This window comes from Fulmarus glacialis, unplaced genomic scaffold (assembly GCF_000690835.1).
Source record: "Fulmarus glacialis isolate BGI_N327 unplaced genomic scaffold, ASM69083v1 scaffold661, whole genome shotgun sequence".
NCBI lineage: Eukaryota > Metazoa > Chordata > Aves > Procellariiformes > Procellariidae > Fulmarus > Fulmarus glacialis.
The window spans coordinates 3,899-22,828 of record NW_009191909.1 but is presented as its reverse complement, the minus strand read 5'-3'; the positions used below and the strand labels follow the sequence as shown (position 1 = coordinate 22,828).

At 49.3% G+C, this 18,930-nt stretch overlaps 1 protein-coding gene across 1 annotated transcript in view; it reads right to left on the bottom strand.

Moving 5' to 3' along the window:
- The window catches only part of HDAC8 (histone deacetylase 8), a 38,577-nt gene that overhangs the window by 16,099 nt on the left and 3,548 nt on the right, over nt 1-18,930 (bottom strand). The window contains exons 3-8 of the mRNA XM_009586840.1: nt 18,494-18,635; nt 15,373-15,485; nt 14,243-14,320; nt 13,724-13,832; nt 9,612-9,784; nt 7,794-7,888 (exon numbers count right to left, since the gene is read on the bottom strand). Of these exons, the coding sequence (XP_009585135.1) occupies nt 7,794-7,888; nt 9,612-9,784; nt 13,724-13,832; nt 14,243-14,320; nt 15,373-15,485; nt 18,494-18,635 (710 nt within the window). The remainder of the gene's footprint in view (nt 1-7,793; nt 7,889-9,611; nt 9,785-13,723; nt 13,833-14,242; nt 14,321-15,372; nt 15,486-18,493; nt 18,636-18,930) is intronic.

The following is an 18,930-nucleotide window of genomic DNA, read 5'->3' as shown; positions in this document are numbered from 1 at the left end:
GCGGGATGTTCCCAGCCCTGGAGGAACGCTCTTTCCTGGGGGAAAAGCACAACACGATCCAGTACAAGTTGTCCCACGCTGGCCTACAGCTCCCACGCTGGCCTTAAAGACAGGGTTTGCACATCCACTCAAGGGTGAGAGGCTAGTAGATCTCAAACTCCTGCTCTCGTGCATGCCAAAGCCTGTGCCATCCCTGACCAGAAGACAGAGCATCGTGCTGAACAGCTGCATCACAGGAAAGCCACAACGTGGGGGGTACGCAAGTACCTGGCAGGGACTCTCCCATGAGTTTTGTCAGCCAACTGGGATTCCCATGTCAAGTGGAATAGATTCACCAGGCATAGATTAATACATACAAAGGCTGGGACAGAGGTGGAGATTGGAGTTACTAAGACAAGAGTTTGGAAGAGTTTGGAAGAAGACACACACTGGTCCTCACATGCTCAGCCTGCACATGCCCTCTGCAAATGAGCAAGTAACAGCATTTTCCCAGTTGGCCCCTCCTGGTCCCAGGCTCTAACCATCACATCCAACACAAAGACTAGCCTTTTCACAGCTTCACTGGTTTATCAGCTCAGCTATGAATTTCCTGCTTACAAGTAAACAGATCCAGCTGGCAATGTTTCCAGTTGACTCTTCTTCCTCCGTGAGTGACAAGACCTTGGAGGACCATGGACACAAGGAAGAGTTATTGGTTTGAGTAAAGCCGCCACCACGCTGCACGCACAGTTGAAAGCCCACAAGATCAGGATGAGGCAGTTTGGTCTGTGCGGAGAGGAGGCAGCTTGGGGACAGCATCCAAATTAAAAGGCAACGTTAGCTGCAGTGAAGACAAGCCTACAACTGCTCAGGATCTGCCGTGGCTTCTGATCTCATGGAAAACAGGACAAACAGTAAGAAGGACGTCAACTTCACTGCAGATCACCTGCGGCTGTCCGACTGCAGCAAGGTTCCTGCCTCCTGCCTATGGCAGTGTCGCCATGTTCAAAGTAACTTGCATTTACTTAAGTACCCAAATCTAGACTGGATCAAGAGGGGATTTTTTAGCTGAGCTTCAAAAGAGCTTTCCACTCTTGGAAAACAATTTTTCTCCTCTCCAAGCCAGGGTGGTCTTCAGAAACGATGTCAAAAAAGGTGTTTATTGCTGCTGTAATCTTATTACAGAGCCATTCTGTTAGACACCCGCAGCCAAACATGAAACCAAGTAACCAGAAATTCTTGCATTTGTCTCTACCTCAGAGACAGCATAACAGCAACCCCAAACCCAACTTTCTTCTCTTCTAAGAGACATTCAGGCACTGACCCAAACCACTGTCAAGGAACCAAGTGCAAATCAGCTGGAGAAATCACTCCCAGGTTTGCTTGCACATCTGCACTGCTTCCCATTTTATTTCAAAGTATAGAAAAGACTTAAGCTATAAACCCAATGATGCAGTTTCCAATGAGAATGAAAATTGGCGAGAAAGGCTTTACCAAGGAAGAAAGGATGGGAAGAACCAGATTTTTACACTGCAAGAGGAGCTGCTGGAGTCTCCAGCTGGGAGGTCTAAAGCCCTGAGAGTTGGTTAAGAACACTGGTGGCACTGGGGATACTGGGACAAAACCAAACTGAGGGGACCAATCTGAGCATTTCCTGCGACGGAAATCTTTTTGAAAGTGGAAATTTTCCTGAAGGAAGTGGTGGAAGCCCAATTGCTTCCACTACCTCAAACCAGATAAAGCCCTTGAGCATAAACAAAAGAGAACATTGCTGTACTGGGTGCCAGTTTACTTTGAAAGGGGAGTTTTGATATCTAAAAGTAATTATTTTTTTTCCATGTCCAGTTTTCATGACCCAGGCAATTTTCTAATTCATTTATTTTTTAAAATGAAAGTCCTGGTAACTGTTACTAGCCCAATATACCCCTTCATAGGTATCTTTTAGCAATCTCTCACATAGAAAAACCCCACCACATTTTCTCCACACAGTAAGACTTACACGCTGCAATAAACAGGCTACCTGCAACTACCTGACTGTTGGAAGAATATCCAGAAGACAGAAAACTCGGATGATGCAGACGGAGACTGCTGCACGCACATGAATTCTATCCATTACAGGGGGTACAGACCTTTGCATCACCTGAAGCCTCGGTCCTATGGACACTGGACCTGTCATCCTTGTTCAATGAGTTGGATGAACTTGCTCCAGGTAACTCAAGCCGAGGTGGCAGAGTGGGCTCTCAGGTGTAATGCCCCTGCCTTACTCATGGTAGGCAGGATTTTAATGAAGAACGGTGGGATCGAAGCCCCTACCTTTAGTGTTACCCCATGCAAGGTGCATATTGGATCGCATCTTGGCATACAACCAGGCGTCCCTGCCTCGCTCCAAACCAGAGGCTCAGCCAATTCAGCCCTATCAAGTACCAGATGGAGAGCAAGGAATTACAGAAACCAAAAGGATGGCCCCAAGCGTGCCACCCTGGAGAAACAGCTACCCCCTTTCCTGTGTGCACTCGGCAAGTCCTGTAAAGCACACTGCACAGCCAGTCGCTAGCCTTGCGCTCTTTTTTTTGCCCAGGGTCTCACTTGACTAGGACAGGTTTAGAGAAGTGCTGAACACCCACAGCTGCCCCCAGGACAAGCTTAAACACGTAAGTACCATAATAATGCTGAATCCTCTCACAAACCAAATCTTACATGTTACCAACAGGACAAATATAGAGACAGCAGGATACTTCTTGGCCATACATCACAGAAAACTGGAAGAGCACCCAGAGAAAAATTGTGTTCGCACTGTTCTTTATACTCATCCCCCTGTATCTGCTATCAGCTACTGCAGCAGAGAGGAGACAGACAGACTGACAGCTTCCTGGACAATACTGCTCACTTGACTGGTGAAGGAGGTACCATCCTCCAGACTATTTAATAGTCCCATGCTATTATCCTCCCATGCTATTTAAGACCATCGCAACACGTCAAGCGAGCAAAGTCCAGCGTCCAGGCCAAGGGAGAAAGAGAAACACTTGCAGTGGACATAACCATGACACAACTCTTTCTTGCAGTGCGCGGGGGAAAAAAAAAAATCTCAGATGCATGGTTTGGGAAGAAAGCTTTTGTGGGCTGGGAAGGGGAAACGGCTTTTGCTACAAAGGGCTCAACTCCATTTCCCAATTCTCTTCAGCTCTGTGGAATAGCTGTTGACTTTTGGAAATCGTTGTCTGCCGGGCCAGGCATCCAGCTCAACACCAGCTGAGTGGCCAGCAGACACTGCAACATGCCCCAGCACACAGGTGAGAAACAACAGAAGGGCTTTACTTACAATCAGGGCTTTGTGACAGCTTTCCCCCCACCTCCAAATGCAAATTGTCCCATTCCCTGCCCCAAGCCCCTTGCATCCCCTCAGAAAGGCCTGGCCTCCTGTTCGCTCACTTCTGGGAGCAGCGGTGGGCTGTGGTGGAGTGAAGCGGAGGTTGTACAGCAGGTACAAAGTCCTTTTTGTTCCCTTGACAGGGCTGAGATGCCACTTCTCCTGCTTCTAACCCTCCTGGGGTCCCCAGGAGAAGAGGCAGTTCAGGAACCTGACTGTGTTCAGTTTGTGGTATCTTAACAGGGCCACAGCTTGCCTCTTTGATCCCTGGCCATGAAAAGTGCATAAAAGATTGAATTCAAGAATGAAGATCTTTACAAACTGGCCTACGGGGACTCTGTCTGCCCCAGGACCTCCTCCCACAGTAGCAGCGCCCTGTATTATCACCACCCCCTGTGCTGGTCACTGGCCGGCAGTCCCTTTCATTTAGCTGCCAACACCTCCCTCCCCAACACATCGTGCTCAAAAAGTGCCCTGCAAGCACCGCTCCGGGGCCCCAACACCGAACATGCCACAGGCTCACTGCTGCCTGGATTTTTGCAGTCGGTATCCCACGCAAAACACTTGATTCCTGCAAGTGCAGCTGGAGCACACAAAAAAAATCACACAGAGGCAAAATCTCCCCAGCTGGGTGCAAAACAGAGCAACATTTAACCTCTCCCCAGTAAATAACCTTCAGGAGGGCAGCAGGCAGGAGCCAGAAGGCCAGGGCTGAGAGCACACCACTCTGCCTGATGAGCCAGGGCCTGTCAGGCCATCTTGCTCACACTGCACACAAGGATGCTCTGCTCCCTTGGCCTTCCTCATTTTGTAAATCCCACAAAAATCACACCTTACAAAAAGATCTCAACATTGTTTATGAAAGTGTTTCACATTAGTTTACTGATGTTTCATTCCATTTCCTCGTGTCCTATCGTTGGTTGCCAGAGAGAGGAGATCAGTAGCTCCCCCTCCGCTGCCCTCCTTAAGGAAGTTGTAGACTGCGATGAGGTCCCCCCTCAGCCTTCTCTTCTCCAAGCTGAACAAACCCAGTGACCCCAGCCGCTCCTTGTAAGTCTTACGGACATCCACGGTCCACTAAGATGCCCAGGTACATCAGCCTCATGCTCTGGGTCTCTTCCGTCCCTGCCCTCCTTCCTCCATTCCTGCCCAAAGTCTGTTAATGTTACCTTCTCTGGTTTGTGAGCGTATTTGGAGGGACTACACAAGGCTAATGAGGCTTTATAAATGTCTCATTTAGCATGACCATGAAGACAGAGCACAAATGCACACAAGCACCACAGATCAGCAAAGCCATTCAAAGCAAACATGCTCCATCTGATTTGGATGGCAGACATTCTGCTGATTCAGCACCGCACACTGCGCTGTCTTTAGTGCTACGCTGTGTGCAGTAGCATGAGAGCAAACGTGGGACGATGTACCCCATGGCTCCTGGGCACAGCTTCCCAGGCTCGGGGTGAGCTGCTATCCTAACCCTTCAGTGGGCAAAGTTTGGACATCTCTTGTTTCAATGCAAATGGCCTCACCGCATGCAATATGAAAACACAATTTACTTGCCCTTACTCCTGGGCAAGTAAATACTATGCTCAGCATTATGAAATAATCCAGTTTAGGAGGATGGAGGGGGCAGGTAACTGCACCAGAGTTATATTAAAGAAAACAAAGATGATCCTTCAATGTTCTTGTCCAGATAGCTGGTTTCAGAAATTGTTGATCTTGGTTGTGGTTCAAGAGCTGAAAACACAGACCAATGCTGATGGGAAGAAGCAAGAAAACATTTAAAAGTGATAAAGGAAATCCTTTGAAAAACTGTAAGCATCAGCCTGTGGCTCTGGCTTTCAGGGTACTTGTTGATACAAACCGCTTAATGCATTTCAGAACAGAATTATGAATGTAAATGAAAAATAGCATCTGCTGCCATTAGTGAGACTAGAAATGAAGCTCTTGATTTCCTGCCAGAGGATGTGAGCTAGCACCCCTCTAGGAGAGGCAAAAACAGCTGATCGGGGACACACCTTCCTGACTGTGAAGCAGCCCACAGTGGCCACTTGCAGGCAAAAACACAAGTGTGACAGCTGGCTCGCACCTTGGTTCAGGGCAAGCCCTACACGGCTCCAGGGCATTGCATGCACATGGGTAACACACTATAGCCCAAAATCTCACCTTCAGCTACAAGGCAGTCCCAGCCACCAGCAGGCTCTGTGGCCGATAATAATGGGATAAACCTGTTGACAGGCAACACTCCTCCCAATGCCTTTTAATTAGCAGTTCATCAATGCCTCAAAGCCAGGGAGCATACATCCATTTGTTCTACTAAGGAGCAGAGCTGTAACTAGAAGTCTGTATGCCAACCTAAGGGCCATGCCCCAGGATACTGTACCTCATGCTGTTCAAACACGACTTCACCGCTTCCACCTGGTAACTCGTCACTGGGGATCTGAACCCTGCTGCAGTTCACTTACCCACTTCCTCCAAGTCCCAAAAGAGATGCAGATTCCCTAAAGGCAGGCTGCTGCTTACTGACATGAATATAACCATCTTTTAGCTGGTATCTGATCCAGAACCGTTCAACTTATGTACCAAGGCTATTTCTTATTACCAAGGTCACTTTATCACCAAGGCTACTTTATTACCTTTGATGAAGCACATGGCCACAGACTTTAAAATAATCAGACAACTTATCATATGCCAGTGTCTCCACGCATTCTTTGTGGACCTGATGTATATTCTAGCAGAGCACCATAGATTTCTGACTCGCTCCTGATTCACTTCCAGCAAACTCCATTCACCCAAGAGCTTTCTGGCTATGATGAACCATCACTCCAGCCACTTCACCTGGCATTCAATAAGCACTGCAGCTGTGCTCCTGATCTTCACCAGCTGCTTTGCTGGCTAACGTCACCACCCCAGAGATGATTCTTACTAAACCCCCTCTGTAGTGGAGGAGTCAAGATGTGCTTGCTCATGGCAGGCACTTGGTTTTACGAGCCTGCCATAAAAACTCTCCTATAGGTGCCCAAGTAAGAACAGCAGCTGACTGCTTCATCCAAGGCAGACCACGCTTCCCCTCCCTCCAGCTCATTCCTCTTCAAATGCTGCACCACAGCTCCAAGAGGCAGGCTGGACTGATCTCTGGGAACTTGTTCCTCCAGGGTGAACCCTGAGCAGCTCATCTCATCTCCGGAAACAAAACCACAAGCACTGTTTCAGTGTAAGGGGAACCCAAACAGGCTGGCCACCAGCAGCACCACAACTCGCAGCCAGCTCAGCCCTCGAGCCCAAGTGCCAGCCAGCCCAGGAGGGCATACAAATTCACAGAATCATAGAATACCAGGTTGGAAGGGACCTCAAGGGTCATCTGGTCCAATCTTTCTTGGCAAAAAACTTCCTTTGAGAAGGAGCAGCCAGACCACACAGGGCCCCACTGTGTACCTTGTGATATCCTGCAATCAACTCATTCCCAAGCTGCTCTTATCCTTCAGGGAACTCGGTGCAGGAATCATTAACACAACAAATAAACTGCTCAGAGCAACAACAAGCAGGCAAAACCTAACCAGCAGTTAAGTCCTACAGAGGGATCCACCCTTTTCACTTCCCACATATACAAAAGAACGAGTCTTGTTTAAAGCCTGTTTCTGCAGAAACCTGGTTAAAGGATCGTATTTAAGCATGACACCTCTCAAAAAGCATCTTGCATCTGTAATCACCAGTTTCTGTAATGATGAATTTCCAGTTTCAATCCACACAAACACTTTACTTCCTCATGCATACTGGTCTGTGAGATCCTTAGATAAGGGCAAAACCATAATTCTCCTCTGTAGTCACTGTAGGCTTCAACTGCTTTGCACGCGCAGGTTTATTTCTGTAGGGTCAATACCACTGATTTGCGGTTTGAGACCTGTTATGAACCTATAGTTATTTCACCCAAATTCAGTCTAGATTGTGTCCCTCCAACCAGCTGTCCAGCCCCACTCAAGACTTTAAAAGCACCAGCACTGGAACTGAGACAGCTCATATGTGATCATGAACAGCACCTGGCCCCATGGCCCGCTGCAAGACTGCTGGTCAGAAAAGCTTCAAAGCACCTGGTACTTTCTGTAAGTCAATAAGCAGGGCTAAAATTTAAAGCCTTGAGAAAGGCCTGGCTCTTTCCTGGCAAAAGTATGTGCACATCCCAAAGAGCTCTTTGAGCAAACAGGTGACTCCCCCTCCCCACCCTCTCTGTAATTATCTGAGACTGGAGCTTATTGGCGCCTGAGATCCCTTGCAAAAAGATGCGGACAGCGTCGGGTTTTGGGAACAAGCACCCACTATGCTGCTAGGACAGTGCGTTATTGTTACCAGAGTGTCTCAACAAAACAGTATTGAGCGGCAAGGATGCCGTTTGGATTAGGTAGAACGACTCAGCTCTCGTGCAAGGAGAAGGGAGGGTTTGTCAAAGCTTTACCTCGTGATCGGGGATCTCGGAGGACAGAGTTCTCCCAAGGATGACCGCAGTCAAGTATGTCCAGCAGCGAGCTGTGTTGGCAAGGTTGTAGCCTCCTGTCTCCAGCAAGAATTGCGATTTTGGAGGAGGAAGAGTGGGGAAAGGGAAGAGAGAGGGAGAGATTTTAGTGGAAGGAACAAATTGCGGAGGTAACACGTGTAGTTTACATGAATTCAGCTCATTTCATCCACTTAAGCTGTGCCAAAAACTGCATTTTGCACCTGCTGGCTACACAAGGCCAGGTCCGAATGACACTGTATGCAGGGCAGACCTCCCAAACTGAACCCCAGTTACACCCAGTGTGGCACAGGCCAGGATCCTCCAGCCACCATCTCAGACTCAGCATGAGCCCCCAGCCCCATGCGCTGGGCTCTCTCCTGGCAACAAGGAGGGGTGTTCAAAGGTAACAGGGAGAGAAGTGCAAGGGCAGCAGTAGAGACGAGGGATTCCTGCTTTTTAATGCCAGCCTTCGACCCATAAAGCATAATAGACATGCCCAGCCATTTGCTGGTGAGCTCTTCAGCACTTTCATGTTTGAGAGGACAAATATGAAGCTCATTAGTACAACTTGCGACTGCTTTACAAGTAAATGAGGTTTCACAGTCAGTATGGTAATGGTCACCTCCATGGCAATGGTACTTGAGCCCACAAGGAGAAACCTTAGCTGAAAGCAATCCTGCAAAAGACTCAGAAGAAGGTTTTTTCCAGAAAAGACAACTAAAATAGTAAGAGAGAAAACCACTTTGAAAAGAGAGGGAGACCATATTTTTCAACATTCCCTTCTCTTTGGGTTGGGGGAGTGTTTTTGGTGGTGTTTTTTTTTTTTTTTTTTTTTTTTTTCCCCGCAAGTATTGACTCCTCCCCCAGTTTCCACCTCAAATGCTGCCACAAGCTGCAGTAGTGGGACACTCCTTTGTTATTTTCACGAATGACAAATAGTTGCCCCTCATTTTTGACAAAAGTTTTGGGGTTTCTTTTTGCCTGAAAGGTGCCATTCCCAGCATACCCACAGACATGCCACAGCAGGACTGAACAGTCGCAAGCTTTCCAAAACAAAGTGCATTAAGCACATCAAATTTTAGGCTTAACATGCTATACCTGATCTCCCTCATGTCAAAAAAGACAACAGCTAGAGCTGATACGGCTCCAGGCACAGAGCTGGGGGGCTCTCCCTGGCACACAGTGGCTTTTGTTGCTCTGAAATGCTCTGTTGCATAAAGCCTGTCCTGTGCTCTCCCCACTGGACAAGCAGCTGGTTACGCAGCATGGCAGAACTACGTCAACCTTAGCTTGCCCTGAGTACAGGCTGAGTACAGGCCTGCTGTACAGGCCGTGCAGGCAGCCAGTCCTTTTCCCGAGTCCCTCCTTGAATCCAAACAAAATCATTCATTGCCAGATGCCCAGAGGCAGGTTTGGGAACAGAGCGCTCACTTGCAAAGAGAAGCGCTGAAGGGCTGATCAGCAGAGATGGGAATCAGAGGTGCCATTGAGAAGCCAGGGTCAGTTCATCAGGGTTAACAGCCTCTGCTCTTCTCCAGAGGAGCCAAGCAGCCTTTAACTCAAGATCTTAGGGTCAGGATTGAGACTTGCACCCGTTGGTATCAAGGATTTCAGGTCTGTGTGAAAACAGTACTGCACCACAGAATGCCCTCCTGACGCTGCCCAGCAGTCACTCTGCTAAACTCCAGTCAGTGCTGAGCCCAAGGGCACACACTCAAGGAAGGGTTGCAGGAGGACAAACACATTTCCTTGTGAACAGCAGGACGCGCATGCACTCACCTCCTCCCAGGATGAGAGTTGCTAGCTGCCACTGCAGGACGTACTTCAGGCACTTGCCCACTCCCTCAGGCGTCATGTTGAAAGAGCACATGGGATCTCCGGCGACGGTGTCTGCCCCCAGCTGCAGCACAACTGCGTCTGGGTTGAACGCGGCGTACACCTCCTTCAGCACGCTGTGGAGAGGAGAAGCGGTAGAGGTTACCGCAAACGTGGCTCAGAAGGATGCTGGCGGCATGGCCCTGGTCCCTCAGATCCACCGATGCCTCTCAAGGTTTCTGCATTCTCTGCTCCCACCCCCCTCATACCAGTTACGCTCCCTCGGCTCCCAGTTAGCCTTCTGCCTCACTACATTCCTGCAGTAAGTTTAGCTCTCAAATCACAAGGCTGATGAAGGCAAAAGCATCACTGAGAACACAGGGGAGGGAGATCTAGTCCTGATCAGCTTAGTGGTAGCATCAAACCACACGTTTCCAATGGCCGCCCTGAGCGGAAGGGCTGCAAGCCAAATTCAGGTGCTTTTCTCCCCTGTAAAAGTCACAGTGAAGAGCAGGGTCTGGCAAAACAACAATGCTAAACTCTCAGACACCTCTCACCAGGACAGGACGAACAGAGGAAGGCTCTGTCTAGGTTCTCACTCTCCTCTCTCCCATATGGCTCTTGAGGTAGAAATACATTTCCCCCTACTCTAGCGGATGCTGGGATGCAGCAGGGCCAGTGTCCTGGAGATAGTTTATTAGAAGCATTCTCTCTTGCAGAAGGCAATTGGGCATGTCAGACATTTGGCTTTGCTCCAGGAGATTTTTAGTATTATGAACTCCACAGAGGGAATAATCCTGTTACCAGCGCTGTGCTCCAAAGCCCAAAATACAAGGCAAATAATGGAGAAAACCATGTTCCTTTCACAACAGTGTTTTTATTTTGCTAAAGCAGAAACAGATGTGATCCCTGTAATAAATGCTTTTGCCTTGGTTAAGAGAACCTAAGCATCACCAGTTCTTATTTGATATGCAATTAGAAATCACTGTCGTGCCAAATGAGAGCGCTGCTTCCCCGTGACAAAGAGCTTGCATTTATCAGTATTCACCCCAAGAAACTTAGCCAGTCACTGCAGCCAGACAAGGAACCCCACTGAGCTCAGTGTGGTCTGCCAAGGCAGATGCCTGCAGGGCTGAGGATATCAGCTCTACAAGCACCACAAATTCACTACTGAAATACAGGCACCGCTGGGAAAAAACTCGACCAGTGATGAGAAAAACTCTGGGAAAAAACTCAACCCACCCTCCGCCCCGAGACCAAATATGCAAGCCTGAGGGAAAACAGGATTTCCATTCAGTATGCGTATTCACCCGGGTATGGCAGCACAGCCTGAACATGCCGAGAGCCAGGCCCCAGCACCCCAGGTACCTAGCAGAGCCAGGTAGCCGACAGCTACTCACACCACTCATGTTTTAACAGCTACCAGGCCGTGTTGTCCACACAGTCCCACCAAGCTAAGCAAACTGAGGCAGATGGTAAAAATCACAGCGCCAAGAAAAGAGCGGTCAAATTGGCATAAGCTTCCTTCCTGAGTGGACTCAAAGTCAGCCTCTCTTCTGCAGATGTCAAGGACAGGATGGATGAGAGGGGCTTCCACCTCTGCCCAAGGCCCACATTGTACTACCCTTCCCTGGAGTAAGGAGGACTGAACCAGCTTTCTTCCAACACTGTAGGGCTTCTTGACACTGTCTGCTGCTGGTGAGGGCTGTCGTTGCCTGCACTCAGACCTCTGCAAGCACATCTAGTTCCTGTGAGCTGTCTCTGGGTCCCTCTTCCCCCATCTCCCTCGGACACGCTTCTTCACTTTTGCTAGACAGGCAGCTGACGCTGGTCAGTTCAAACAGCTCACCTTTTCCCTAGGAAGCTTTACATTCCTCATGGACCCACCAGAAATGGGCAGATGCATGTGAAATAACACGGGCAGAGGAAAGTTCACCTCTCGCTAGGAAAGACTGGGGGTCCCCTGCCCCCTCACCGATCTCACTGTGCAAAGGGCTTTTCCACTTCCACCAAAATGCAATCATTATCATGAGTCCTTCTATTATTTCCCCAATGAAACTCACTTCAGGCCAAGGCTTCCTACTATTTCTCAGCAAGGTCTCCCAGTGAGGACGGAGAAGAGTATTTTAGTCCATCCCTGCAGGTTTTTGCTGGCTCCATGAGGAGTTTTAAACAAAGTTCACTCTCTCTCCCAGGGCTTTTCATTTTCAAAACACATTGCAGACATTAGCTAAATGATAAACATCTCCTTCACGTGACAGCATTTGTCTGTAGCTGCTGGGATCTCTGTTAATGCATAAGGGTAGCTTAGCCCCCTTCTTGCCCCATGCTGTGCTCAGGAACAGAGTAATTCTTTCTGCTGTTTTAGGAAATCAGCAGAAGGACTGCTCTGCAGTCTCAGGCCCTTGCAGATGTTGATGGACCCTCACAGGCATGCAGGCTACAAGCTTGAGCTGACGACAAAGCTAAACTGACCATACAGGAGCAGGTAGTCCCTTCCACCCATCCTTCCCAGCCCCTTCCTTTTGCTTATGATGGAGCTGCTCTGATCCCATGGTGTGCAGTTTCAGAGAGCTGAACTAGTAGAAAGTTGCTTAGCAGGGTTAGTTTTCTGCTAGGTTAACTCTGTAAACTGGTTCATGGCAAGGAAAAGAGGGGAAAGGAGCAGCACCCAGCACCTGGTCATGCCAAGCAGTGGGCAGCCAAGGATAAGGCAGTGGGAACAGGACTCTTCTCCCCTTCTGGCTGCATCCCTCAGGGAGACCAGCTCAGTCACGCCGTCAGAGCTCCAAGCCTGTCTGGGAACTCCCGATACACCTCCCTGCAACAGCAGACTAATCCCAGCTAGAAAACTGACTTTGCATCGAGATGCATCATGAGCATGGCAAAGACCTCTCACCATTTCACAGCTGTGGGCACAGGAACCTCTGACCTGTGACAGCTGGCTCCAGTGGGATGGTACCCCCATCACTGTGGCCAGGGTATGGCGCAGCCAGCAAGGACCGTGTGGTCTGTGGGCTGTGCACTCACCTGGCACATGTGCAAAGGGGATGTTCTGCCCCTTTTCTGTTCCTGAAATAACAAACAAGTTCAGGGAAGTCTCATGAGCAACATAGGGCCGCGAAGACAAGGTGACCCCAGCCGTTCCTTTCTGGCCCTGGCAGAGCAGTGCGCCGAGGCAGGGCTGCACTGCCTGCCCTTGCAGCAGAGATGAACAGATGTTGCCAGTTTTCAGACTTCTCCAAGCTCTTTCTTTTAGCAGTATCCAATTCATTGCGCCCCTGCCAGCCCCCGAAGGAAGCGGCTGACAGAGAAGTCAGAAGAACAGCTAAAAGAGTCAGTGGCTGACAGGGAAGATGGAAGAGAATGGTCTTCTGCAACTGCTCAAGTAAACCCAGAATGGCAGTCAAAATTTCACAGCCCCAATGCGATTGCCACTGGAAGAGGACCAGTGCCACACGATATGTCCTCCCATCAGTGTCAGGAGATGGCCAGCAACATGGGAAGGAGCTCCCCAAATTGGAGGGCTTTCCTTCACCTGGATATACAGGCAAGATTGTGACTTACACCTCCGACCTCCATCACCAATTGAGTGACAGAAGGGCCTGCCGGGAGGCAGCTCAATCACCGGCAGACGTTCAGCCTTCAGTCTTTCATTCTTCTAGCATAGACAAAAGGTGCTTGGAAAACACTTTTAGCTCAGCCTCAAGCATATCTCTCACAGATGGTCAGGGTTCAGAGCATTTATTTGAAGAAAAAGCATCTAGCCCTAAGTCCACAGCTAAAAAGTACTTGTCCCTTCTCAGTCTCTCCTTAAACACACAAGGCTGACCCGTGGCAGAGAGACCCTCCAGCCACCCACCACAAATGCCTCTGTATATTCAGTTTGCCTAAGGATTCAGACAAGACCTCAGACCTCCTAGGATCCACGTTTGTTGTAATCAAAAACTGTAACAGGGGAAGGGGCAAGCTTTAAGGAAGGACTGTAATTAAAAATAGTAAATAAACAAAATCTGTGCAGTCTCTGTTCTCTAAAATCCCATCCAAGTAAACTGTATCAGAGCAAGAGGGCTTACGTTTCACAGATCTGATAATATTTCTCATCCTGAATGCCATCTTGAATAGGTACATTCACGCTGTAATAGCGACCTTTCCCCAGGCCAACATCTGTCACATCACCGGTGCCTGAAAAACAGAAACACCCCATGGTTAATTACACGGGAAAGGGGATCAGCAGCAAGAGAATTGTGTGGGATGTCTCAGATGAGAGCAGAGAGCATGCTTATGGAGAAGTCCACTTGCCACCACCAATAAAAGAGGGGTTGGATGGACCTGGTTCTCACCCTCTGCCCAATTCTGTCACACAGCTTTCAAGGGCTGCAGGTGGCTGACCAGCAGTGGCTCTGCCCAGAGCATAGCCACAACCAGAAAGGGGGAAATGCCAAACATCTAGTTCTCCCCTCTTTCCTTCTCCTGGATCAACAGAAGAGGCGTGAGACACCTCTGCTGGACAGAAGGGATGTAGCCTGCCTTTGCTGGGACCTCATCAGTGATGCGTGAACCAAATTAACATAAATCTCCCAAGTTCAACTTGCCTGGGAAAAATCCTGGAGAAAACTTGTGCAGAGAAACAGTCATGACTTTCGAGGTGAAACTAAAGGCATCTTCAACTCCTATGAGAAAAGGGAAGAGAAAAAACCTTTCATGCATCATTCCCATAAATGACAGAGTCTAAACACACAAACGAGCCACTCAATAAATATGGGGCAGCAAGCAGAGCAGGAACAGAACGAACAAAGCACAAAACCAGATGTGGCTCAATAAATCCATCCTTAATCACCAGAGACCCGAATTCAACTGCAGCAAAGGTCACAACTGAAATGAATTTGGCGGGTCTCATGCTAATCAGTACTGAATGGTTCTCAATACCCCAGGTCAGTGCCCACGTTAGCAGCACTCGCCTGTATTACTTGGCCTTCAAGGCTGGGGGAGGGAGCTGAGCAGGGATGCCTTGGCCAGAGCTTGGCTGATTAGAACCAGAGCTACTGGGCTCTCTCACTTCTTCTTAATGCTGCTGCAGTTCAACACGCCTTTTCTCTTCCTTAAAGACATATTAAAATAGTGGGGGTGGGGAGGGAGAAAGAAGTAACAGGAAACTTAACAGAAACCAAATGTGGGGGGAAAACGGAGCAAAATGAAACACACCATAAAATTTAGGAGAGGAGGAAATGTTGAATGGTGTTGAAATAACGTCCCTGAAGGAGAGAACAGTTTCAGCAAGGCCAGCTCTGGCTTTAGTTTTACAGCGTCAAGCCTTCTTTTAAAAGCACCATTTACTACTGACTGCTTCCCTCTTGCACTGGTGGCATTAAACAATTAAACACTGTCGGCAGCTGTTCTGCCAGGATGAGAGACAAGGGACTGGGGGAAGTCCTTGCTGGAGAGCCACTGGCAGGGGGGATTACTGGAATGGGAACACGCTGTTTGTTGCTTTAGGTACAAGACTGCTGCCCAGACCCTCAGGAGAGGTCTGATGAGCAGCTCAGGGCAAATCCATAAAGCAGGACAAGGCAGAAATGGATTGAGGGAACTTGACTGCACTGAAGGAGGCAAAGCCATGGCTGTTGCAGCAGGTAAAGCTCTACTGCCCCGACAGGCCTTCACTTCTCCCATTCCTCCCCGAGTCTGTGCGGGTGTGCTGTTTGCAGCCCGCGCTGGGTCTTACCATCCCCATGATGCAAATCCAAATCAATATAAAGGACACGGTCAAATTTCTGGCGCAGCCGCAGGATCCCCAAGACAGCGTCGTTCAGGTAACAGAAGCCAGAAGCTTCATCTCTGTGAAAACAATGTCCGTGAGGTTGAACATCACCAACGCAATTGCCACTGATCTTGGCATTGTCACTTTCGCTTTGCAAGTCTCCACCTCGCAGGGGCACAGAGGAGGATGAAGAGCCTGGCCAAGGCCCATCAGCGACCAAGGGATGGGTCAAGAGCAGCTCAAAGCATGGCTGGGAAGCACAGAGAACATGACCGCTTGTGCCAATCACTTCTCAACCCTAGGCTTGCTGGCAGCTGGTAAAGAATCAGCTGGCTCTGCTGCAGAGAGGCTCTGACCCATGGGGGGCTTGGCAGGGTACCTCTGACCATTTCACTGCTGCACAAATAAAACGTTAGCTTTCTGCACCTGAGATATTTTAGAGAAGTTCAGAGCCACTGGACTCAAACCCACTCTCTGCTGTACCTCCTCTCCCTCTGCAGCAAGAGGACGGGCCCCTGGACAGTCCTGCTCGGCCATTTTCCTGTGAGTGCTGGACAGGCACAGGCAGGCAGCCACTCCATCCCTGCTGTCCAGGTCACAGCTCCCAGGAAGGTCCTGACAGTGAAAGGCAGGTCCAAGGCAGTCGGAACACTCCGCTGCTCTGTTCCAAAGTCTCGGGGTACGAAGGTCTCCCCAATGCAACACTCTCCCTTCCTCCCCAGGAAAACGCAAACAAGATGCTCCACATGCAGTCCCCCACCATACAGTTCCTAGGCTCAGTCAGAAGAGAGCCCCAGCAGCTAAACAGAGGACAGATGTTGCACGGAAAGATTTATCCCTGACATATATTGGGGGCAGCTACGATACTGCTGGCATCAAAGGAACCAGAAAGTTTCTTAATCCTACTCCAGACTCGCTTCGCAGTCAAGTCCCCATCACCACTTGGCACTAGCCCATATGCACTCTTAGTCAGCCCTGGATAGCTGATTTCAAAGCTTTATACTTTGCAACAGGAGTGTCCAAACCCCTCTTCCCCAGGCTCAAACGACTCCAGGACCTTGGAGTCTCTTGGAAATGCCTCTTGGAAATGCTTCTTGACTTTCACCCACAGCACTTGGCTCATTTCCCCCAACACTCCCTGCTGAGTAAACAGCTGGAAATGGCGAGGAGCAAGCACAGGGTGGCAGAACTGCATCTGCTCTCAGTCCTTGCAAATGTCATGGAGCACAGATGCTTCCCAGTGACTGTTCATTTACAGTGATGCTGAGAACTGGGATGTTAGCAGGTATCCTGGGAATCTTCCTTAACTGTGATTACACACCGTACCCCTCCCATCCTTCCCAGCCCGCAAGGAAGCAAAGTGAAATACGTCATGTCTTGGGCTCTCTCCATGCTGTAACACACGATCTCCTTCAAACTCCAGGCCAAGCAGAGCAGGACACCAGCTCGGAGAGAGGCTGACCAGCCTCAGAGCTGCAGTTCAGGGCCAGCACTTGGGATTTCTACCCCCCCAGATCCACGCAGCAGAGCTCGGTCTGTCACTGCCGGAAGGGAGGGCAGGGCTGGGTCAAGAAAAGGCACTGACTCAGATCTCACCTTCTGCCCCAAAGGCATACCAGTGAATTGGGAGCTTCAAAAGCCCCAGGTGACAGTGGTTACCATTCCTACCTTTATGACCTTGGAAAGTAACCAAGCCACCAGACAGCAGGTCTTTTTTGACAAAAGGACATGTATTTTGCTAGGACACACGTCCTAGCACCAGGCACCTGCAGCTGGGTGTCAGTCTGGCTGGACCTTCACAGTGGACTGGCACCTACCACAGCTGCTGCCTATCCTGCAGCATCCCATGTCACTTCACTGGGTGACTGGGAAGGCTCCTTTGGGATCAGTAAGTATTAAATGCCTTTTTTAAACAGACATTATTTGCTTCCCAGAACAGTGCTCATAGCACAGCTCAGTGGCAGCAACACTGCTAAGATTTCTCCTGTTACAGGCATTTTATAAGTCATGCAATCAAGATAAAAAAGAACAGAAGATTTTTAAAAAGCCATCCCTCCTGTGAAGAGCAAGAGGGCTCAGCTCAGCCAAGCTAAACTCTCTCCTTTCTCAGCAACCCGTAGTTGAACCCATACTCAGCAAAGTGCTGACCAGGAAAAAGGTCCTGATGAGATGTTGCCATCGCTGGAGTTTGCACACTACCGTTACACCTTCAGAGTTTCTCTGCCAGGTCAGAAAAGTCACTGGAGCAAGAAGAGAAACCTGCACACTCATGTACAAGTTGTTAGGGTTAGACATGTGGTTCATGCTAATTTCTGGGGCTCCCCAGGGAAACAGAACAGCACTGCAAAGGCCAGTTAGCTGGAGACAAGGAAGGGTGCTGTGTTGTCTGAATTTGCATACAGGCCTCATGTTTTGGGACATGGGGGACACAAGTTAAAATAAAACATACATCCATAGAAAATGGGGAAGCCATAGAAACAAATTATTTTACCACTACAGAATCACAGGAGTCAGGGATGAAATTTTTACTTCCTCTCCTGTTGTTTTGGAAGATCGTTATTGACATTACAGCTCAGAGCAAACAGCCACCCACAGAGCATGGGGAAAACCAGAGGTCAGTCCTGCACTGTTTCAAACCTCTTATTAAGAAACCAAAACAGCCACACAAAACAATTTGGACAACATGTCGCCACGTTCCCATCCTCTTTCAAGTTGGGAGCAACACCAATCATTCGCCTCTCCACAGCCCTTCTCTATGGGCTTTGCAAAAATCAATTCCCACTTGAACTCCCAGAGATAACCTAGTATCAACGGATGCTGGGACACCTCTGAATATATCTGCCCCAGACCCGCACTGCAGTCCATGATAGCACCAGGATTGGGCAGTAACCAGCCTACTCTCAGGCCTCTGCCCTACACTCTGCTTCTTTCCTATCTACCTCCTGCCTTCCCTCACCCATCTCACACCTTGCTCTCTCTTCCAGCTGGATCACCACACCCTGAGGATTTGCAGGGAAGCTGGGAGCTAGGAGGCGGGGTTCAGACACCAGGTGAGAAAACACAAGGGAAGAGATTGTTTTCTTACTTCTTTGCATGATGCCACCCTCCAGGCCAGTTAATTGCTACCTTGCACTTGCCGTCCAGCAGGCACTGGGCTGCGGTGATGGTGGCTCCTCCCACAGCTGCCGCATACTCAAAGATCCCTTCAGTAGCCGGACAGTCGTAACCTGCAGGTAAGAATCCATGTATCAGACACAACAGGCCTTTTCCTCTGGGGGAAGCACATTCTCTTTGTTTCGAGCTCTCTCTCATTAACCGCTGCTGTAACTTTCTGTTCCAGGTGCAATGACAAAGCCATGGCACAAAACCCTCACAACAGGCATTGGATTTGGACTCACGTGGCAGATTTAGGTGGCCTAAGTAGGAAAAAAATTGCATTGGGTTTGCACGGCAAGGTTTTTGTAGTGGGGGGGGCTGCAGGGGTGGCTTCTGTGAGAAGACACCAGGAGCTGCACCCGTGTC